Source organism: Neophocaena asiaeorientalis, unplaced genomic scaffold (assembly GCF_003031525.2).
Source record: "Neophocaena asiaeorientalis asiaeorientalis breed wild unplaced genomic scaffold, Neophocaena_asiaeorientalis_V1.1 scaffold205, whole genome shotgun sequence".
NCBI classification, from domain to species: domain Eukaryota; kingdom Metazoa; phylum Chordata; class Mammalia; order Artiodactyla; family Phocoenidae; genus Neophocaena; species Neophocaena asiaeorientalis.
Genome location: NW_020174369.1, coordinates 3962742 through 3986741, shown reverse-complemented (window position 1 = coordinate 3986741; position 24000 = coordinate 3962742). Strand labels below are relative to the sequence as shown.

General features: G+C 42.7%; 1 protein-coding gene across 11 annotated transcripts in view; it reads right to left on the bottom strand.

Annotated features, from left to right (window-relative positions):
* The window catches only part of FGGY (FGGY carbohydrate kinase domain containing), a 424150-nt gene that overhangs the window by 194793 nt on the left and 205357 nt on the right, over positions 1 to 24000 (bottom strand). For 10 of the 11 annotated variants that reach the window (XR_003004668.1, XR_003004667.1, XR_003004665.1 and 7 more), the window contains one exon: positions 22808 to 22936. Coding sequence is in view for 6 of the 11 variants with exons in the window: in XM_024756234.1 (XP_024612002.1) it covers positions 22808 to 22936 (129 nt within the window). In the remaining 5 variants the exon portion in view is untranslated. Of the gene's footprint in view, positions 1 to 1929; positions 2067 to 22807; positions 22937 to 24000 lie in introns of those variants that run through there. The other variant, XM_024756240.1, reaches the window with a different exon arrangement.

The following is a 24000-nucleotide window of genomic DNA, read 5'->3' as shown; positions in this document are numbered from 1 at the left end:
TTAAGAATCTGCCTGCCAGTGCAGGGTACACAGGTTCGAGCCCTGGTCCTGGAAGATCCCACATGCTGCGGAGCAACTAAGCCTGTCTGCCACAACTACTGAGCCTGCGCTCTAGAGCCCGTGAGCCACAACTACTGAGCCTGCGTGCCACAACTACTGAGCCCACACACCTAGAGCCCGTGCTCTGCAACAAGAGAAGCCACCACAATGAGAAGCCCACACACCTCAGTGAAGAGTAGCCCCCACTCACTGCAACTAGAGAAAGCCCACGCACAGCAAAGGAGATCCAACACAGCCAAAAATAAATAAAAAATAAATAAATAAATAAATAAATAAATACATACATACATACATACATACATACATACATAAATAAATAAATAAATATATATATATATATATAGATAGATAGATAGATAGATAGATAGATAGTATGGAACAACCAGTGACTCAGAGCTGAATATGACTAATGAAAGCGTGGAGCCAGGACCCCTGACCTAGTTTGGATGGTCAGGAAGGGCTTCCTGAAGGAGGTGAGCCAGGAGCTTCCTCAGTCAGCAGGGGAAGGGGATAGCAGAGGAAAGGCATTTCAGGTAGCCCTGGAGACAAAAGAGACAGTTAAACAAAGACACGGGAGAGAGAAATAGATGATGCGAGCTGCTGGGCTGCACAGTCTGATGGAGATGCAGCCTTGTGTCCTGAAGAACATGGTTGGACAAAGCTCAGGGCCTGAAGTCGGACAGTTTATAGTACTGGATTCCCAGGTCCACCCCAAGTGTGCTGTGCGCCCTGCCAGAAGCTAACTCACCTCTGTGCGCCTCAGTTTTCTCAGGTGTGAGGTGAGAGCAATGGTATCTACTTTACAGGGTCATTACTCCTGCTTTTAGTACTGTACTCCCAGTGTCCCAGGAAGCACCAAACCAAGTCCTGAGCAAGTTGTAATACCTGGTCACCCTACACATAAGGCAAGATAGAAGAACTGCTAAATAAATATCAGTATCCAACTTCTCCCAGGAGACAGCAGGACTAGGTTTCCTTCAGCAATCTTGTCTTGCCCCTAGACAAATGGTCTCATTCATAAAATTATCTGAAGGCTCCTTGCAGGTGAAAAAGGCACTAGACACCCTGACAATCCCCTTAAAGACACAGAGCAGGCCAGTGAGAGGCTTCAGGAAAATGCTAAGGGGAGTTGGGACTTGCTCAGACAGACTCTTTAGGACACGTGAACCCGGGGAAGAGGCCTGAAATTTCAGAGGAAAAGATCTTAGCTGGCTCCCTGGCTCTCTCTCTCTCTCCCCAGCCTCTGATGCCACGCTCAGGGCCTCCTCCCTTGGTGTGAGTTTCGGTTCCATCAAAAACTTCCAGAGGTTTTGTGGGGTTAGTTGAACATTGACAGATTCTTCAAAGCCTGGAATTCACTCCCAGAGCCAAAACCAGCCAAGTTGCTATGGGGCTAGGATTTCCCCTGGGGAGGGTCACGGGGCTTCACCACACCTAGACTGATTGATCTAACCTTGCCTCATGCTTAGACAACAAGGAGACAGAAAAGAAAAATAGAGTCTGAAGCTGGATCCTCCTTTCCTGGCCCCCATTCCTGGGAGAATGGGGGTGGGAGTGTAAGGCGACCTACTGCTGGATAAGAGTCAGGCCAGAGTCAGAGAATTAAGTGCTATGCAGAGCAGCTGGAGAGAGGAAAAAAAACCAGAGCAGGATAACGGGCCCAGGGTTTTAACACAATGAATGACATGTGGCTCAAATAGTTTCAAAGAGAACAAAGGCTTAGGTAAATAAATAGTGTGGAAGAGAGAGCAAAAATGAATTACAGCAAATCCCACAGGAATACGTTGGCATTTTTCAAAAACTGTAGTTGAAACCACATTGCTGCTTCAGCAGAGATCAAGATTCAGCCCTCCCTTTCCACCTACGCACCTGCTTCTGACACCCACATTCTCAGGACAGCAGCCCTGGGCTCTGTTCTCCAGCCGGGCTCTGCTCTCTTTTCTCTGTGCCTGGGGGACAGGCGAATGGCCTGAACAGGGCACTGGATTTCAGAGAGTCATTTCCAGCCACATGACCTCAGGCAAATGAGTGGAGTTCCTTGAGCCTCTAGTACCTCCTCTGTAAAAGGGAAGTGAGGATTTCAAAGTAAAATGTAAAAATACAATCTTGTTTTGAAAGAAAAGTGCTGGCACATGTTAGGCCCCGAATAATATTCTCTCTCTCCTCCGTTCAGTAGGATCCAATTCGACAAACCTTTACTGAGCACAACTCTCCATGAGACACCATGCTCAGCACTGCAGGAGAAATAATACTTGAAAAAACATAATCACTGTCCTCAAAGGGCTTACAGTCTCCTGGGAGCCAAGGACACTGGTACACAGCAGCCTAACCATGGCTGTCACAGGGGCACAGCAAGTCTCTAGCAGGAGGAATGACTCACCCCATGTGGGTCCAAACAGGCTTCTCCACTGAGGACCTTTTTCCCCTTTGAGCTGATGGTCAGAGATCTCTTCCACCTTGGCTGTGGCCACTCACCCTGGGTCCCGCTGCAGCCTACCTCAAAAGCCTTAGGTCTTCTCTACATCACCATCATCATAACAGTTAATACATATGGAGGGAGCTCTTCTAAGTGCTTTATGCAAATTACCGTGGTATTGGATCCTCACAATCACTGTTATGAGGCCCATCTTGGAGATGAGAACCTGAGAGCCAGCGGGTAAGTCACTGACCCTTGATCACAGAGAGCAGGTGATGGTGTGAAATAGGAATTCGGGCAGTCTGGCTCTGGAGATCATGTTTTCCAACCATGAGACTGTAGAAATGGAGTTGTGGGTATTCTTGGGCGGTTTTTTGGTATCCAACACTTCCGTTGGATATATGCTGTATATTCATATTATTTCTCACTCGTCCTTTGCTCTATTTCTAAATTCTGTATTCCAAAGGGAAGAATTCTTGAGTGATTTAAAAAATAACACTCAGTCCATCTTCTCGAAGCACCTCTGGGCAAACCTCTGGAGTGTGTCCATGTCAGCGCATCTCCTTGTGGGCTCTTTGGAGAGACGACTCCCAAGGCCACCTGCAGCGCAGACCAGAGGCAGCAACCGAACAGACAACATGAAGCAGCTTCCACCTGCCAGGCCTTCCAACCTTGCGTCGCCCTGGCACACCTGTTATGCTGTCACTGGGCACGGTGCCCCAAAGCTTGCTGGTCTTCATCATCATCCACATCCTCCCCACATCCTGCCATCTACGTGCCAACCTACAGACTAAATTCTGGCAGGTCCACAGGTGTTCTTTCCACCTTCATACCATCCTCTTTCTATGGCGCTGTGTGGCCTGAGTCCATTTGGGCTATCATCAATCAAGCAATGCAACCACATTTCATTAAAAAAGAAAAAGAATTTGACTAGTGTCCTAGAATTTGTCAGGATAAAACTTAAACTATAATAGCGGGAAGAAAAGAAAACCTCTAGTGGGAAAAAAAAAACAACAGAAAAGGAGTAAATTTTTGCTTTTGCTCTTACCCTGGCAGAGGGAGGAACATGTAAAAAATACAAACGATTCAAGGGTTCAAAGTCATTTTCACAGTTCACTGAAGTACTGAACCATTGTCAAGTATCAGGACACAGCTGGGAAGGTTTGGTGTCCACCCCTCATTTCTCAGTTTTCATTTGTACCTTCTGAACCCCTCTGCCATTTCTCCAGCAACCACAACCTGTCCCCTGTACTTATGAGCTTGGGATTTCTTTGTTTGCTTGTTTTTAGATTCCACATGTAAGAGAGCTCATACAGTCATCCAGTATTTGCCCTTTGCTGTCTCACTTATTTCACTTAACACAATGTTCTTGAGGTCCATCCATGTGTCACAAATGGCAAGATGTCATTCTTTTTAATGACTAAATAATATTCCATTATCTATAAATTGTATATAAACTCTATTGTATGGTATAAGGCAAGGGGCAACATTCAATCCTTCCCATATTGATATCCAGTTAACATACCTCACAGCTCTGCAGTACTACCTTTGTCATAAATTGACTGTGAATCTGTTTCTAGATTCCTTAATCTCTTTTCCTCTAGTTTGTCTACCCTTGTCCTAATACCAGCCTTAATTACTTTATAACACGTTTTTTTTTATATCTGTTAGTATTAAGTCCTCCCAACTTTGCTCTTCTCCAAGGTTGTCTTGTTTATGATTGGCTCTTTCCATAGAAGTTTGAGAATCTGATCATCAAGTTCTATCCCCTCACACAGAAATCTGCTAGAATTTCAAACTGGACTCATTGAATCTATACTACAAACTAGGGAGAACTGTCACATTTATGTAATACTGAGTCTTCCAATCAATGAACATCATATATCCCTCCATTTATTTGTGTCTTCTTCATTTTCTCTCAATAATATTTTATAGCTTTCTGCATAGATGTCTCTCACATGTGCAATTAAATTTACTCCTAGGTATTAGATTTCTTATATTATTGTTAATTATGCTACTTAAAATTTTAATGTTTTAAATGTTTCTTCTTTACAAAAAAGAAACTTATTTTTGTCTTGACTTTTTGAATAGCACCCCTGCTAAATTATCTATAAATTTTAATATTTTATCTATAAAATGTTTAAATTTCTATATGTGTGTTACTGTGTCACCTATGATGTTAGTTTTATTTGTTTCTTCTAATCTTTATATTTTTCTTGACTTACGGCACTGGCTAGGACCTACAATAAAATGTGGAATAGAAGTGGTGAGAATGGGAAAGTGTTATTTCACCATTAAGTCTAATGTTTGAATTAGGTTTTTTGTTTTGTTTTCTATATATCCTTAATCAGAATAAGAAAGTTCCTTTCTATTCTTCGTTTGCCAAGATTCTTCTTTTTAATAAATTTATTTATTTATTTATTTATGGCTGCGCTGGGTCTCTGCTGCTGAGTGCGGGCTTCTCTAGTTGTGGTAAGAGGGGGCTACTCTGTTGCGGTGCACAGGCTTCTCATTGCAGTGGCTTCTCTTGTTGTGGAGCACGGGCTCTAGGCGCACGGGCTTCAGTAGTTGTGGTACACGTGCTCAGTAGTGTAGCTCGTGGGCTCTAGAGTGAAGGCTCAGTAGTTGTGGTGCATGTACTTAGTTGCTCCACGGCATGTGGGATCTTCCCAGACCAGGGCTTGAACCTGTGTCCTCTGCATTGGCAGGCGGATTCTTTTTTTTTTTGGTGGTACGCGGGCCTCTCATTGTTGTGGCCTCTCCCGTTGAGGAGCATAGGCTCCGGATGTGCAGGCTCAGCAGCCATGGCTCATGGGCCTAACCTCTGCGGCATGTGGGATCTTCCCGGACCGGGGCACGAACCTGTGTCCCCTGCATTGGCAGGCAGACTCTCAACCACTGCGCCACCAGGGAAGCCCAGCAGGCGGATTCTTAACCACTGCGCCCACCAGGGAAGCCCACCAAGATATTTTTAAAGTCATGACTCTGTCTTAAATTATTTTATGAAAGGTCTTTTTTTAAACAACTATTAAAATTATCATATCATTTTCCTCTGTTTCAATATGAAATTGCATTCACAGTTTTTTTCCAACGTTAAAATAATTCACTTGAGCTCTTTTACCAGTTTTGGAAAACTTTTGGAAATTATCTTTTCAAATACAGCTTCTGCTTTATTATATATCTCCTCTCATTCTAAGATTCCAATTATATCTCTGCTAGACCCCTTTACCATGCCCATCTCTCATACTCCTCTGTGTATTTTCTATCCTTTGTATACTGTGTTGTAGCATGGATATACATGGATATTTTTCCACAGATATTTCTTAGTGTGCATGGATATTTTTCCCACCTATTGTCCAGTTCACTAATTCTCCTTTCGGCTATATTGAGTCTGCTGTTAACTGTATACCATCTTTTCAGTTCTTAATTTCAATTATTGAATTTTCAGTTCTACAATTTCTATTTGGTTCTTTTTATACCTCCCAGTTCTCTGAATTCTCCATCTTCTCCTATAATTTTTTGAACAAATTACTCAAAGATACTTTAATATCCATGTATAATATTTCCAACATCTGGATCTTCTGTGGGTTTGGTTTTTCCCTTGCTTTATGAAAATTCTTATACTTTGTATAACTAGATTGTTCAACAGAGAAATTGTATATGAAAAATTTTATTTATAAGTTGAACCTCTGATTATGTTATCTTCCTCCAGAAAAAATATAATTTTCCTTCTTGCAGTTAGCTGAAGTAGGGACAGATTAACAGAATTTAATCAAGTGCTGAGTTCATTCAAAGCCAGGCTTCAGCCTTTGTTAAGTCTGTCTTTTTCAGTTTACTCTTACGGTCCCAACTAAAAGCCTAGAGTGTTTATCAGTACTCTTCATCCTTAATGATCCCTGAACTCAAGTTGTCTTTCCAGCCTGGAGAGATTACCAAATTGGTGTTTCACTTACCCTTACCAGGGTCTCAGCTGCAGATTTCAAATCAGCAAATGTCCAGCGTGTAAAGCAGTAGAAGTATCAAGCCCAATTCTTTGGGCTTCTCTTTTGATTATGGCCCCTCAAGTCAAGTGGATATCTCCATGAAAGACAACAGGTTTTCATGAAAGCCCAGCTTAGAAACTGGATTAACTATTCTGCGACTTTAAGGTTAAAAAGTTATTTACTATTTACTGCCAAATATGAGAGAAATTTTATTTCAAACTTAAAAAGATACTTTCATACATTTAATTTAGTAATAGGAGAAATATAAAGAGCATCCAAAATTTTAAACAACTCTTGCCTAATCAATGGATTTAGAAAGAAGAAGAAGGAGGGGGAAGGGGAGGGGGAGAAGGAAGAAGAAGATGTCAAATTCCCTGTCTTCCTTTCAAGGCCCTCTGCCACAACCCTATTTCAGGCTACCCCTTCTCCTTCACACCTTCCTCTTCCCAAACTATTGTGAATAGAAATACATAAGTCCTGCGTGGAATAAGTCTCTTGCTTAAAACCACCTTCAGTGGCTTGACAATGCCTGGGGAAAAGAGCGGGGCGGCAAAGACTTTGCAACATGGTGCTCAGGTACTGCCATTCTCTCCCCACCTATTTGACCTTGACAGCCTCATCTTCCAGGAATCTCTCATAGATACCACAGACTTTGGCCAAATTGAAACGCTTACCATTTCTCAACACATTTCAGTGCCTTCACATATGCTATTGCTATTCTCTCCATCCAGACTCTTCTACATTTCATTGCTTCCAGTGGAGAAGATACCCATTACTTTGGGTACAGTTCACAGGTTACCCCTCCCACTTCCCCAAAGGACCATGGCGGCTGACGTTCCGGGGTTCTCATTACTAGTTGTGTGACCTTGAACAAGCGGCTGGGGTTGATGTGAAGATCATACCAGGAGCCTACCCAGCACATTCCAGCCATGCTGAAGTCACTCAAGGAATATTAGTATCTTTGTTCTTCCCTTGCCTTAATGTTTCTACTGAAGGAGACTTCTCCCTTTTTCAAATTCCTATAGAACTTAGTCCTCATGTTATATCTCTATTTCTTTACATCACTGACTTTGCTACAGCATGTTGTTTATAGACAAAAACATTAACTGATGCATATGCTTCCTGGGTTAAGTGCTGGGGTCTGAAGTTACAGAGATGAATATGACCAGATACAGTGCCCACAGGAAGCTCACAGTCTAAGTGGGGGAGACAGTAATATAATCATCTACTTAAATGTCTAAATGTTATTGTCTATGTGTTACACTTAGAGATATGCACATGGGGAAAGAATTATTAGCCCACACGCATTAGGCTGGGCAATAAGGTTACACCACAGTAAAGCAGACATTTTGTGAATAAGAGCCAAATTATTCCAGAATATTTAATGCATTTCGCAGAACTGAGCTATGTGGGTTTTTCTTTACAACTTTCAGTGGTGAGAGGCCTGAATATAAAAGGTGTATAGAGTCTTCACTCATGTTACTGATACTGGTGGCGGAGTCCACACCCACCCTCAGTTTTCACAGTGGTGAATCACAAGGCTGGCATACTTTTAACTCTCTAGGCTAAATTCAGCCCAGGAAACTGTAACAATACAGCTTAACAGCCTAACACAATCTCTTTAAAACAAACAGCTTTCCCTGGACCTGAGCATTTGATCCAAAGATGCTCCATGTTTTCTGTTTATTGAACATTTAAAAAAAATTGTCCATGGCTAAATCAGTTAACAGAGGCTTGGCTGAAGCTATCTGAGGATAAGAGCAGGAGACCTAGAGTCAGACAGACCTTCTAGATTCTCCTCCCATCCCACCCACATGCCTGAACAAAGGTAAGTCTCACTGTGGCCCTTACATGGGGGTGGGGAGAATGTACGCAGCCATAGTTGTTGCCCATATCAAGTGCTGTCTAGGTAAACGCTTAGGTGGCACCCAGCTCATGGTAAGTGTACCAGATTGGAAGAGCTCTTTATTGCTCTGCTTTTGAAATAAAAAATTTTAAAATGCAGTCTTTCAATTAGCCTGGACTCAGTTTTGTTCTTTCTGGATTACACATGGATGACTTTTGACTGTAACCAACTTGAGTTTAGACCAGCCCTCCCACATCTGTTAAGGCATTAGTGGTGAAGTCCATTAGAATCATGTGGGCACTGGAGACAAGGCAGATGTTCAGGCCCCCGTCAAACCTACTGGTGTGAATCTGTCATAGTGGTGGGTGCAGGGACCCAATAATCTGCATTTTAACTAATTCCCTAGTTGACTATGCATACTCAAATTTGAAAACCACTATAATACGTAAATAAGGACAGAAATCAGATGTACAAATAAGCGAAGCAAAAACCTAACTATGTTCAAATTAAAATACTCATTTTTTTGGATTATCTGTATTATGATTTCGATTTACTACGGGTAATTGGAAATAGTGTAAATAACGCATTTTCTCACGTTGCCCCTCTATGAATTTTCCATTCTCAGTGTTCAGTAAATAGTAATTTCTAACCAAAATGGGAACAGAAAGAAGTTATGTGGGAAAATTTGTCATTGCCACCAACAAAATGAAGATGGAACATTCAGAAGTATGGGCACACAGAGATAAACCCACGCACATATGGTCACCTTAACATTGACAAAGGAGGCAAGAATATACAGTGGAGAAAAGACAGCCTCTTCAATAAGTGGTGCTTGGAAAACTGGACAGCTACATGTAAAAGAATCAAATTAGAACACTCCCTAACACCATACACAAAAATAAACTCAAAATGGATTAAAGACCTAAATGTAAGGCCAGACACTATCAAACTCTTAGAGGAAAACATAGGCAGAACACTCTATGACATAAATCACAGCAAGATCCTTTTTGACCCACCTCCTAGAGAAACGGAAATAAAAACAAAAATAAACAAATGGGACCTAATGAAACTTCAAAGCTTTTGCACAGCAAAGGAAACCATAAACAAGACCAAAAGACAACCCTAAGAATGGGAAAAAATATTTGCAAATGAAGAAACTGACAAAGGATTAATCTCCAAAATTTATAAGCAGCCCATGCAACTCAATAACAAAAAAACAAACAACCCAAGCCAAAAATGGGCAGAAGACCGAAATAGACATTTCTCCAAAGAAGATATACAGAATGCCAACAAACACATGAAAGAATGCTCAATATCATTAATCATTAGAGAAATGCAAATCAAAACTACAATGAGATATCATCTTACACCGGTCAGAATGGCCATCATCAAAATATCTACAAACAATAAATGTTGGAGAGGGTGTGGAGAAAAGGGAACCCTTTTGCACTGTTGGTGGGAATGTAAATTGATACAGCCACTATGGAGAACAGTATGGAGGTTCCTTAAAAAACTAAAAATAGAACTACCATATGACCCAGCAATCCCACTACTGGGCATATACCCTGAGAAAACCATCATTCAAAAAGAGTCATGTACCAAAATGTTCATTGCAACTCTATTTACAATAGCCAGGAGATGGAAACAACCTAAGTGTCCATCATCGGATGAATGGATAAAGAAGATGTGGTACATATATACAATGGAATACTACTCATCCATAAAAAGAAACAGAATTGAGTTATTTGTAGTGAGGTGGATGGACCTAGAGTCTGTCATACAGAGTGAAGTAAGTCAGAAAGAGAAAGACAAATACCGTATGCTAACACATATATATGGAATCTAAGAAAAAAAATGTCATGAAGAAACTAGGGGCAAGACGGAAATAAAGACACAACACAGACCTACTAGAGAACAGACTTGAGGATATGAGCAGGGGGAAGGGTGAGCTGTGACAAAGTGAGAGAGTGGCATGGACATATATACACTACCAAATGTGAAACAGATAGCTAGCGGGAAGCAGCCGTATAGCACAGGGAGATCAGCTAGGTGGTTTGTGACCACCTAGAGGGGTGGGGGAGGGAGGGTAGGAGGGAGGGAGACATGAGAGGGAAGAGATATGGGAACATATGTATAACTGATTCACTTTGTTATAAAGCAGAAACTAACACACCATTGTAAAGCAATTATACTCCAATAAAGATGTTTAAAAAAAAAGAAAAAGAAAAAAGAAGTATGGGCACAGAAATCCTAAAGGGCTCTGGAAGAATATTCAGCAGCTCAGACTACAGTGAGCATGGGCAGACTTTGTACATTCTCTGTTTGGATTTGAAGAGAGATGACAGGACCAGAGAAAAATCTCCTCTCACAAAGACAGTGGCCAAGATCAGAGTGGGTAGGAGACAGTGAAAAGTAGCAGTGCTCACCCTCAGGCCTGATGGATGAATAACAAGGATGCTGAGATACAGAAGTGAGAGGTGGGGAAATGCACTTTCCCTTCCAGCTATGCTTCTGCAGGTTGAGTAAGTGACGTTGCAAAGGTAGAGGGCAAAGCCCTGGCAGCAAGTGGGTTATTTCTGAATTCCCAGGGCCTGGGAAAATAAACATCTGCTTCATTCCATTGAAGTGAACAGTTTTGTTCTAAGCTTAAAATGAGCTGGCATTTTTTTTTTTTTTTTTTACTGCTCTAACTGTTCCTTTGCACTATCACCCATTGGTATTACAAATCAGAGCTGCACTCCCAAAGGCAAATGCTTCATGTAGAACACTTGACATAGTTTTCACATGACAATCAGTGCTGAGGAAGCTATTTGAATAGAGAGGGTTGATCCAACTTAATTTTAGCATCCAACCTCCTTGACTTGGAATTCTAGGCTTTTTACATTTGAGCTTCTGACCTGGAAGAGCTAACACTTAAGGGCTCACCATATGTCAGGAGAAGGCGTCTATAAAATGCAACCACCGGACGAGGTGCTACTGTCATTACCATTTATAGAGCAGAACTCTGAGGCACTGAGCAGTTAAGTAACTTGTTAATAACCAGTGGCAAAGCTGGGAGCTCAGAGCCCACACCACAGTACCGGCTCTGATTTCCCGGCCATCTCTCACTGTTCCCCTCACACATGAACAGCAAGCTTCCCATACTGAAATGCTCCTTGATGAAGTCAGGCTGTTCCACACTCCGAAGTTTTTCACATTCTGTTCCTGCCTCTTGAAATGCTTATCCCATTTCCACCTCCTAGGTGATGATTCTCTCACTTGTCCTGGCAGAGCTAGTTGATCCATTCCCTGCCGTCTTGTGACACTTCCTTCTCATCTGGGAAAAGCAGCATGCAGGTTACAATGAGATTTTTCTGAAGACAAGTCTGCCTTCTCCACCAGCTGCTAAGCTCCTCTAGAGAGAGGATTGGGTCATCTCTGGTAGCCCAGTGCCCTGTATGGCATCTGAGGCCCATACAAGTATGGGCCTAACACATATCTGCTGATTGAATTAATTGCTACCTTGCTTCTTAAACCATAAAATGTTCCCTCACTTCACTGAGGTCTGTTTCCTCAAATGTCTGGATTAAACCACTCTGGATTAAACTTTCCAGAACTCTCTGTACTGGCAGCAACTCCTGGCACTCTCCATTGCTTTACACAGACCTGTCCTTCATAACACTTAGCAGTACCTGATAAACACACATGCATGCCTATACACATACATATATACACACATATACCCACACATGCATAAACACATATACCCAAGTGTGTATGTATATGTGTGTGTGTGTGTGTGTGTATACTGGCACACACACATATACGCATACACACAAGCATTCAGACATGCATACACATTTATGAGCATGCAGATACAGGCACATTTGTGCACACATATACACAGACACACACATGTATACATGGATGGTCATACAGAAGTGTATAACAAATGCACACACGTGGACACACATAAGCACAGGCACAAACACACCCATACATGTGCATGCGTGTGCATACATATGCATGCATGCATACGGCTCATATAAAAATATACACATATATGTTTATATGTAAGGTTACGAACACCCGCAGCAAGATAGAAGCTCTACAGAGTAGGAACTTGTCTCTATTTACTACTATATCCAACACCCGTACAACAATGCCTGGCACATAAAAGGAAGCTATCACATATTTGGTAACTAAAGGAGTGAATCTTTGAATTTCTCTTGCTCACTGCTATCATTCATAATGTAAATCTGCTGAGATCCCGTTAGTCATACCTAAGTATACACAGCACTACCAGACACTGTTCTAAGTGCTTTACAGATATTAGCTTATTTATTCTTCAAACAACTCTACGAGGTGGGTGCGATTATTATTCCCGTTTCACAGATGGAAAAAACTGAGGCAAGAAGTGTCAAGTGACTTCCCAAGGTCACACAGACAGGAAGTGGAATCAGGATTTGAATCAGTTATGTGTTCTTAATTACTGTTGTGTTTCCTCAAGATTTTTCATTTTCACTGTCGTTAGAAGTCACATTCCTACATCATAGCTCACAGCATGATTTTTCTTTCTTAGTTTCTCTAGACACCTATACTGGCTGCAGGATGCCAGGAGGCAATCCTCAAGATCCCCAGTGTAGGGAAAAAACAATCTTTTTTTCTCTTCACCCTTTATAATGACTCATATGAATGCTTAGTTAAGAGAAAATTGAAAACAAGGAAATTACCCAGGCCCGTGGGGAGATGATAAGGAAGCAGACAGCAGTTCAGATGTGAGGCTGCCGCGGAGGGGCGATGACTGGAGATGTGCATTTTCCCACCAACAGCTGCGGATGTGCAAGCCCCAGAGTAAACATTAGTGCTCAGGGTTATTACATGGATGTGAAGCACCATGTGCTGAGTTTCTGTGCCATGAAAAACAGTGGACCTTTGGGGTAAGCCTACTCTCACAGCCAGTGACGCAAGTGCAATCTTAGACTTTGGGTCCCCAAACAAACACTCTTCCAGCAGTCTTCTACCTTTTGAACTTGGGGTGGGAAGTCCTCCTAACAGGTGGTTGGCAGTATCAGAACCTGGGGCTGGGTTATTCTGTGTGTTTTTGTTTTTGTTCCCAAGCTCAGCAAAGGAAAACAGCAGCTCATCTTTTCAGTCACATATTAATACATGAGTGAATACGTAGAACCTTCTGGTTACAAATTCCCTCTGGATACCAGATAAGGTTCTGAAGCTGATGAGTTTGGTCAGAGATTTGCTTGAAATCAGGGCCTCTGGGCACAGGAACTCACACTGAGTCAACACACTCTGCTCTGTTTAGAAGGAAGCACTTGCTCCACTGTTTGATGAAATGTCTTCACCAAAGTAAATGTGAAATGACGGGGAGAGACAGATCAGCATTACAGTCTTGGATCCAATCCTTCCTCATCCTGTATCCTTAAGCAAATCCCTTCACCTACTGGAGTGTCCATTTGCTCAACCATTAATGGAAGCAAAAATACCAGGATGATGGTTGGAAAGTGGCAAGTCACTACACAGATAAGTTTAATATCAACATTCATTTCAACATTAACCAACAAAAATAATCAACAAAATTATTATCAACTTTAGTATTACTGATCTTTCCACCACAGTCAAAAAATAGCCAGCCTGGTCTAATGAGCCTGGTCTTATTCCCCATGACTGGGAGAGCCCCAAACATGTGTGCTGTTTGAAGTATATTTTATTAAGTCCCTTCCCCAATCTGGGCCTCAACTCTCTCATCCATAAAATGGATCTAGAGGGCTTCCCTGGTGGCACAGTTCCCCAAAAAAAAAAAAAAAAAAAAAAAAAAATTGGATCTAGAAACATACCTACCTGGAAGAATGTTTAATAGAAGCTCTATCTTCCACTTTAGATACAGACATAAGTTTGTGTAATTATAGGCTAAGGTAAGTAAATGCATAGACATATCTAGACGTACATAAATATACTAGAAGGGCAAGCAGGAAAAAGCTCATAGGCTCTGGAGTAAAAAAAAACTTGGACCTAGGATCCAACTTTATCATTTACTGAAATGTCACAATGAAACAAGTTATTAAACCTTGATATCCTTGTATATTAAATGCAGAAAACAATGGCAGCCCACAGTGTGTTTGTGAGCTGATGACACTACTATTTAAGCGCCCAGCGCAAAGCTGGGCACAGACTGAAACAAAAACAATTGTTTTGAACTTTTCAGAAGGAACTTGAAATGCCAGGCATTTTTATTATTACCAGCTTTTGAGGGAGACCCTTAATGCAGACTGTGACCACAAAATGGAAGAGACTTACTCATGAGTGGCTTAGAACAACTAGTTTACCTATCTGATAGCCAGACAGGATCCTGACTGCAGCCATTAAATGGGATATAATGGGTAGAATGGAATAACATACACACACATACAGGGATGTATACACACATACACGTGTATATACATGCAATGCATATACAGCTGCACATATACATAAGCACAGGTGTGAATACACCTACTTCTTGCCTGTTCTTATTTTCCACGATGGATAGAGTTCCAGATACCCAAAACCATTCCCTTTTCCTAATTTGGAGATGGTGTGGCATAACAGGGGCAGGGCCCCTGACCAATAAATTAGGAGGCTCAGTTTCTAAATTCAACTCTGACGGTAATTTGCTGGGGTAACCTTGGATGACTCACTGTTTTTCTGGGCTTCAGTTTTCTCATCTGCATATTGAAGAATTTGATACAGAAAGTCTTTAAGCAACCTTTTAGTTCTTAAGCCTACGATCACTCATTATCCAAACACGAGCCTGTATATAAAATAAAGAAGTTAACCATTTCAGGGTAGGCTCATAGCGGCATATCCTGGGTTGTGTGGCACAGATTTAGAGAGGGGTAGGACAGCAGGAGGGGGCTGTAGCCCCGCAGGGCTGCACTTATCCCTGATTTCTGACCACAGAAAAGACCGGTCTCCCAGCTAAGGCTCATCCCTCACAGTCCAGAGAAGCACAGTGTTCCAGGAAAGCCCTGGGGTCTGGGGACAGGAAACCCAAAGCCGTCCTTCCCCCCATCCCCTCTGCCCCTCACCAAGGCTCATGCAACTGCTCTGGTCTCAGGCAACAGTGGTTCTCATTAAACCAAATCTCAGCCTAACACAATAACCTTAAAATCACACCAACCAACTCCTCCTCCCCCTTTCTGATTCACATCCAGGAACTCCCGGAGTCATCCTTGCCCTATCTGCTTGGGCACTGACACCGCTTTTCTCCTTCCAGATTCCCCGGCAAGACTTTATCTGCTCTTCTAATCCCCCTCCTTACAGACCGTCTGCTTCTTTGGATCCAAGCTTCTCTTTCTTGTTGGACACAGTCCCTCCTGCCCCCAGTTTCCGGTCTGAGTCTGGGCCTGGCTCCTTCTCAGCACAGTTGTGGTTTGGTCTGATTTGTCTACCTGAGAGTTGCACATCGCTTCTGCTTCTGACCTGTGTGCCCAGTGCCAACCTGTCCCGCAAACCATCTCCTCTGGGCACCAGGTGACAACTTCCTTCCTATAATCGGTTTCCCGGCCCCACCCCAGACACTCAGACTCAGGATCCTTCGCAGGTAGGCCGTAGGTATCTATATATATTTTAAAGGCTCCCCTACCTGGATTTAGCAATCCTTGTTTTGGATATTTCAAAATCCTCTCACTTTTATTATCTTAATTAACTCACTGATTCACGGGGGACTGACTCTGTGGGTCCCATGCTGAAAGATGGGCAGAGTGAACATGATTTGGGGGGAAAAATGAAGTAGGTGAAAGTGTGGCAGAAACACAGAGGAGGGAGTGAATCCTGGTTTCTAAGAGCAGGGTTCAGTTTGGAGACAGCTCCACTGTATAAGTAACATTTAGCCTGACTGCTGACACATGAGTAGGACTGTCTAGGTGGGGAGCAGGGCTCAGCCCAAACGGAGTGAACAGCATGACCAAAGGCAAGGAGGAGGCAAGTGTATATGATGTGCTGAAAGCTGGACAAGTGGTCTCGTGTTAGACTCTGGGTAAGACGGAAGGGGCAGGAATCATCTTATACTCCCTAGTCTGAAGTCTTCACTCTACTGGCTTATCTCACAACTATTTTCACTGAAGAGTTAATTTCACAAAGTCTATTTGGACAAAGTACTAATTTATCAGTAAGACGCTTATTTGGGGTTGTGTTTTGGCTTCTACGGAAATAAACTGAATTGATGAAGGGAAATACTATCATTGGAAGGGTTTCCATTTAGAGTAGGGCTTCTCATTCCCAGCACTTCAAGGCAGGATAACTCTCTGCTGTGGGGCTGCCCTGAGCACTGTAGGACGTTTAGCAGCGCTCCTAGCCTCTGCCCACCACATGCCATACCAGTTCCCCTTTCCAAATGACAATCACAGAAATGTCTCCAGATAGCGCCAAATGTCCTGAGGATGGGGAGTTAAAATCCCGCCTGGTTGAGAACCACTGGTACAAAGAAAAAGAACAAGAGCTCTGAAGTCAGACTCAGGTTCAAATCTTGCCACGATACTAGCTATGTGATGGAGCTTCCTCACGTACAGAATGGGAGGTAACCTCTGCCTTGTAGGATCATCATGAGAAGCAAGAGATAAAGTATAGGAAGTGTCCAGCAGAGTACTTGGCACACGGAAGGTAGTACCAATAAGGGTAGTGATTCTTGTCTTATTAGTGATATTGTTATTATTATTATTAGGAATAAAGCCTAACTGAAGTTGGAGAGTTACAACAAGTAAATGAATTCCATTTTACCAGGAAGCAATAATAGGGCAGGAAATGTTGCAGTTACATTACAGACATCACTTCCTCTAGGAATCCTTCTACAATTCTTCAAGTCTCAATTCTGGGCCCATTCCATATTTTTCCAAAGCCTTATATACTTGGAACATATAATTGCATTGTTTACTTAATGTTTGTTTTCTCTACTAGACTACAAGTTCCCACAAGTCCAGTTCTCTCTCATATTCACCTTATACTCTCATCAACTAGTAAAGTGGGTCATCAATAAATATTTATTGAAAGACTTTCTTTTTTTAATACTTGTTACTCGCTCAAATGCTACTTTAAGTGTCAAATTCAAGAGTAGACTGGAGCACACTGTAACCAATATGCATTCCATAAGGCATAGTGATTAGAAGTGTGAACTCTGGAATCAGACAGTGTGGGTTTAAATCATGCATTTACCGCTTACTAATCGTGTGACTTTGGGTAAGTTAGGTAGTCTTTGTGAGCCTCATTATTTCATTTAACGAATGGAACAAAATAATAGTATGTATAAAGTTGCTTTGAGAATCAGTGTTGCTTCTAGAGCACTGACAATGGTGAGATGAAAAGTTGGCAAGGTTTATTGCTCACTGGAATTAACTATGTGTTGCTCTAAGAGGGCATTAACCAGAAGCTCCTTTTGCAAGACGGGCTAAACCAATTTTTCTGCTATAAGAAAGGAAGGAAGGAAGAGGAGAGAGGAGGGGAAGGGAGGGGAGGGAGAAATTCAAAATCCTCAATTTGGTTTGATTCTGAAACTCAGATGAGCAATTTAAGCCAAATCAACATCTGGCAAAGAACCCAGTATCTGGTATCAGAGTGATGCTAAACCTAGGCACAACGTTTGCTCTTGGCCAACACCTGCTAACATGATGGGAGCACAAAGGACACGAGTTTCCAGACACCCAGGACTAGATCAGGGAGCGCTCAGAACAACTCTTCCGCTTCATGGAGAACTGAGCCAGGTACACCTAATGTACAGGGCAGCCACCTCTGTAACGAGAGGTTATTCTACTTCTCAGTTGAATATCCATCCCTCACGCAGGGGATGCCATTCATTCACTCATTCACTAAATATGCACGTGTCACACGCAAAACACTGTGCTGGTTGCTGGGATATAAGAATGAAATGGCACGGGGCTCACTCTCGAAGAGTTCACAAACTTGTAAATGAGACAAAGTTGCGCACATAAACCTGGGTGACGTGTACTGTAAACAAGGCAAGTCCCAGGCATCATGGGAGCGAGAGGAAGGAGGGTTTAAGTCAGCTTGGGGGAGTCAGGGAAGGCTCCTGGAGGAGACAGCCCGGCTTCAGGATGTGATGGAGAATCAGAAGCTGGTCTGATAAAGAAGAACAACTAGGGGAGAGGGCCTGAGACAGAAATCAGGTTGTTACTGCCAGTTCAGGACAGCTGGGCTGCTGGAGCCAAGAAAAGACCTGGAACAAAGTTACCACTATTTTTACAAGCTAGGAAGAGAGCAGCGGCAGGAGCCCTAGAGAGAACCACCCCCACAAAGGGCAAACACAGCTCCTCCCATCTTCTGGCTATCCGCTGGAGAACTTACTAACCAGCACCTTAAGTACAGAATGTTCTCTTATCTTTGATTTTTATTTCCACCAAGTGCTTCCTCCTCTTTTTCCAGAACTGGAAAAATCATGAGTTGAGTTCCACTCGCTTCTTTGATCTTTATCCTCCCGTTCCAGGCTTCCCTGGAGACTGAGAGTCCAGGAGTCTTTCTCCAAAGCAGAATTCCGACCCCTCGTAACAGTCAGAATGTGGCGTCCAGGGTAGGTCACACCAGGTCAGCACTTGAAGGGGCTGTGATTGTCAGTGGCTTGTCTGTGCGAGGCCTGGATGGCATCCAATTCCAAAGCCAGATTCTTAACCTGACACTTGACAATCTCTTAGCATGGAGTTCATCTAACCAGATCATGAGGTTGTTTCTGACCATAATCTGTACAGAATCTTAAAGCAGTGAATCCTGTGTTCTGTAAAAGAGTATCGGGGAAGGAAATTTAGGGCAGATCCATGGACGGCAGATAAAGTCCAGAAGCCTGGGGTTCCTCTCCGACTTCCTATGCAAAGGGAAGACAGTTCTCCTGGATAGTAACTCAGGGAACTTCCATTTATAAAGCTCCTACTTTGTGCCAGGCATTGTCACTCCACAGTGAGAAAAACTGAAGAAAGATACCTCATTATTGCGTGCCCACTATGTGCCAGATGCTACATCAGCTGCTTTACCTGTTTATATCATAACACATCTGTGAGGAGGGCATCACTGTCTTGTATGGCAGAAGGGGAAATTCAGAAGTGTGAAGAGGTATGATATTTGGCCTAAGGTACACAGGTAGAGAGAGTAAGAATTTAAATCCAGACCTTCAGATTCCATGTTCAGAGCCCTTATTACAGCATCATGATATGTCTCAGGGGTTCGTTGTCTCAAACCAATACTATTAAGTTACAAACATGCAGGCCAGGAGAGTATGAGAATTTTCTCTCCAAAAGGTGTGGGGCTTTGGCTGCTCGGTTCACTGCTATAATCTCCAGTGCCTAGACCAGTAACCACCATGTTTACACACATTCAGTAGCTATCTTTAGTAACTGCACGGCTGGATGGGCGGATGACCTGTTTAAGATTTTCAGGCCTCTCTTCTCTTCTACATTCTGAAAGGGGCATAGGTGGCATGGGAAACAAGAGGGAATATTTGCTCCCAGGCCTCCTCTTTTTCCCAGACATCCTAACCCTAAACTGGCTGTAAGGTGAAGGGGAGAGACGGAGGTATAAGAAGGATAAAACTTGGTCAAAGTTGCTAAGTAGGTATTTACTGTCCCACAGCAGCTGAGAATCGCCTGCCTGGGCCCTCCCCAGCCACTGCTGGCCCCTAGGCTCAGCCCTTTAAGAAGCCAAGGTCCTAGGCTATCTTTCCACTTAAAGAACTTACTTTTGGAAAACACAAGGGAAACTCACTAACGTAAGTGCATTTGTGTTTTGTTTTTATTTATTTATTTATTTACTTATTTTTGGCTGCATTGGGTCTTCGTTGCTGTGTGCGGGCTTTCTCTAGTTGTGGCAAGCGGGGGCTACTCTTTGTTGCAGTGCATGGGCTTCTCATTGCAGTGGCTTCTCTTGTTGCTGAGCACAGGCTCTAGGTGCGCGGGCTTCAGTAGTTGTGGCACGCGGGCTCAGTAGTTGTGGCTCGCGGGCTCTAGAGTGCAGGCTCAGTAGTTGTAGTTGTGGCGCATGGGCTTAGCTGCTCTGATGCATGTGGGATCTTCCCGGACCAGGGATCGAACTCGTGTCCCCTGCATCGGCAGGTGGACTCCTAAGCACGGTGCCACCAGGAAAGTCCCATGCATTTGTGTTTTAAAGGGAAAAAAAAAATCTCAGCCAAAGCTTCTAAGGGTAAAAATTTCTGCTACTGACCATCTCTGATTTAGGAAAAGAGAGGGGTCGTTTCATGGCCTGGATTCCTTTCAGTGCGGTTCAACTTACAACTCTGAGTGTCTTCAAGTACCAGGCACCTGTAAGGACACAGTCTCCCCTCCTAGAGGGTGCAGCGAGTCCTGGGAAGAAGTGACAAGGTGTGTTTGGGTTTGTTCCTTAGGGAGGTCTGGGAAACTGACAAGGGAACCAGAGTCCTCAAAGTTCCCAAGGTGCAGCCTGCTTACTTTCAGCATGTGGTGTTCCAAGCCTAGTGCCTGTTGCCTGGGTGTGGGTAGATGACAAAGACTGCTGGCCCAGGGATAAGTGTAAAAGCATGATGGAGGAAGCTTCCCGGGCCTCAGGCAGGTTATGGGAGGTCAGGATTACTAGGAGACAGGAATACTCCATGTCTGTCTAGACCACAAATTCTCTTTGTACCTGTTCTTAAAAACCAAAATCATGACATTCCAATCAAAAGCAGACACTGCCCACACTGAAAAGGGAAAGAAACACCCTTGTCTATAAGCAGTATTTTCCAACCCACATGCATTACTGGCTGGTTACTACTTCTCAGGCACTGTGTTAGATCCTGAACACATAAAGATGAATAAGACGGACATGTTTGTAGATGGATGAGAGCTATCCTGCTCTGAAAATCCAGAGACCATGCAGAAGAACTAGCCACTGCCTAATAATCTGCTGTATAAGGAAACAGATTAACTTTCACTCTACAGGGTAGGGCTATTTTATCTTATTCTTGCCTTAATGTGACTTTATTCATTTAATAACGTTATCAAGCACCTATAAGAACCAGACACAGCTCAGCACAGGTTACACAAGATGAGTAATACAATGCCCCTGTCTTCAAGGAACTTACAGTCTGGTGGAAAAGACAAGCAGATAAAAGAGCAATTACAACACAATCATTTCTTCCATAGGGGTAGGTAAAAGTGCTGAAAGGAGGACAGCTTAGAGAGTTTCAACATAAACGGAAGTGTCTTCCATGGAAAGCTACACAGAGGAGAAAGCATCTAAGATGGGTCTTCAACTTAGAGTAGAAGTTAGCAAGTGGGCAAAGGGGAGGACCAGTCATCCTAGGCAGAGAAACACACGTGCAAAGACATGGAGGTGAATATGCATGGACAGAGCTCTGGGAATGCAGCTCGATGAAAGCATTTAAATAGATAACTCTTGTCTGTAATATGAAGTAGGGTCTAAAAAATCTTTCAAAGTTTTTTGGACTGTAACCCATAGTAAGAAATTCACGTTCATCATGGCCCAGTATACACATGCACAGACACATAAAATGGAAGTGGAAACATAAGTTCCACAAAAAAGTGCTTACCCTTACTGTGCTAGACATACTCTGAGATTTTCTACTCTGGTCGGTCCATTCTATTCTGAAAATCCAATGGTCATGATCTACTAAATTGATCTCATGAAGTTCGAACCATAATTTTAAAAGAAACACTCTTAGAAAGAAAGGCTAGGAAAAAAAGATTTGGCTACAGTTGAAGTGAAAAATATTGAGAATCTGAACAATGCCTCCCTCCCTGACAAAAAACTGCAATAAGGATAAAGAAGAGGATAGAGTTATCACACTTTACTGTAAACCTTGCCTCACTGTCTTCCATTTGGGGATGAGATTTTGTTTATTATTTTTTTTAAATTAACGTCACTGTCCCCCAGCACCATGCCTGGGACATACGAAGTGTTCAATGGGTCTTTGATGAATGAATAAATGAATACAAGAATGCCAGGTTGGAGACTTATTTAGAAGATGAAATCAGGAATATACCCAAGTAATTGGACATAGCATATAAGCCAAATATAATATGAAAATAAAATTAGAATTGTAAGGGTTTCGGAGTATCTGTAGAAAAAAGCAGTACAGGGGCTTCCCTGGTGGCTCCGTGGTTGAGAGTCCGCCTGCCGATGCAGTAGACACGGGTTCGTGTTCCAAAAAAAAAAAAAAAAAAAAAAAAAAAATACAAGTAAGTACACCATCATCATCCACGCTAGTTGGAAGTTAATGTATCTTTATCAAATTTTCGGTAAAGGAAAGAACTGCCCAGATATTTATTCACATCATTTTTTCTATTATTTTACGGAAAAATTAATAAAATTATAAATGAATCCTAAAATTGATGAAAAGTTCTATAATTCTACCCACATGCCTAACCGTTAAAGGCTTTTCTTTACTGTATCTTGAATCACCAGCTCTCAGTCTTTGGTTTAAAAACAGAAAAGGAGTGTCTGATTCTGAGGAGAGTTTGAACACAGTGTCGGTAGTGACATGGAGTAAGAGATTACCTAGTCCTCCTGCATGGGCATCAATTAGTGAAGCTGCCACTGCAATTCCAGCAGGAAGGCCAAGGTCCTTTGCTGCCTCTGGTGTGAGCCCATTTCCAAGACAAGTTCCAGGGGGCAGCACTTGGTTTCCTGGGTAGACAGGAGAAAAAATAAACACCTGTCAGTTTGAAAAACACAAAAGCAAACAGAGGGCTTTCTTAAGAGAACCTCTCTGCCCCCTCCCCTCTCCTCTGCCTTTTCTCAGCTTCATGAAGATGGAAACCATGCAGCTGCAAAGAGTCCCTATACTCATTTGGTGACTTAGGTATATGTCCTTGGTTCCCATAGGTCATGCTCTGGGGTGCTTTACAAAGCCAAGAGCTCTACGGCATCTTTCAAATCAGAGAAAGATTCCATTCATGAGAAATTCCAAAAGCTACAAATACATTGGCCTCTTGGAGCCTAGGTTGAAATGGTCAAACTGTTCCAAACGAGCTTCCTAACACAGCAGCTCTACCAGCATACCTTACACACACATGCACACACACACACGCACACACATTCACACATCCATACACACTCCCTGATTAACGTATATTCCTAAAGAAGTTGAGAAAATTTACTTATGTAGTTGCTTCCTATCAGAAGATAAGGGAGGGAATTATTTTGTTTCAACAAAGAATTTCTTAGAAGTTTTTCTCAGCTGGAAAAGAGAGCCCAGTCTAAACTCTGCAAACTTTACAAGGCTGCTACTCGCACAACCACAGAATACAATTTGAATGGTGCTCTTTGGAGTTGTGCAATGCAGTGACCCTGATATTTCGGGTGACCTTGAATTCCTGCAGTCAGTCAGGCCTTCAGTTAAGAATTTATTGATTGTCTTGTGCTGTGTGGGCGCTGTGTCACTGTAAGAGGCGCTCCTTGCCTCCAACCTAGTTAGGGAGATGAGATCAGGACACAGAGAACCATGTAAGTCAGAAGAGAATGAAGGGATCCATCTGTTCCCAGGTGTTCAGCAGGGGCTGAGTCACGCCCTCCACCCACCCCAGCCAAGGAATTTATCATAAGTATTTCTGCACTGTAAGAAGGGTAGGGCTGGACCTCTATATATGCTAAGATCCCTCTGAGCTCCAAGGGTCCAAGATTCTGAATGTGTGCCATTTGCTCAGTGCTAAGATTCCTACCACTTGTTAATTGTTCCATGGAGTTCCAGG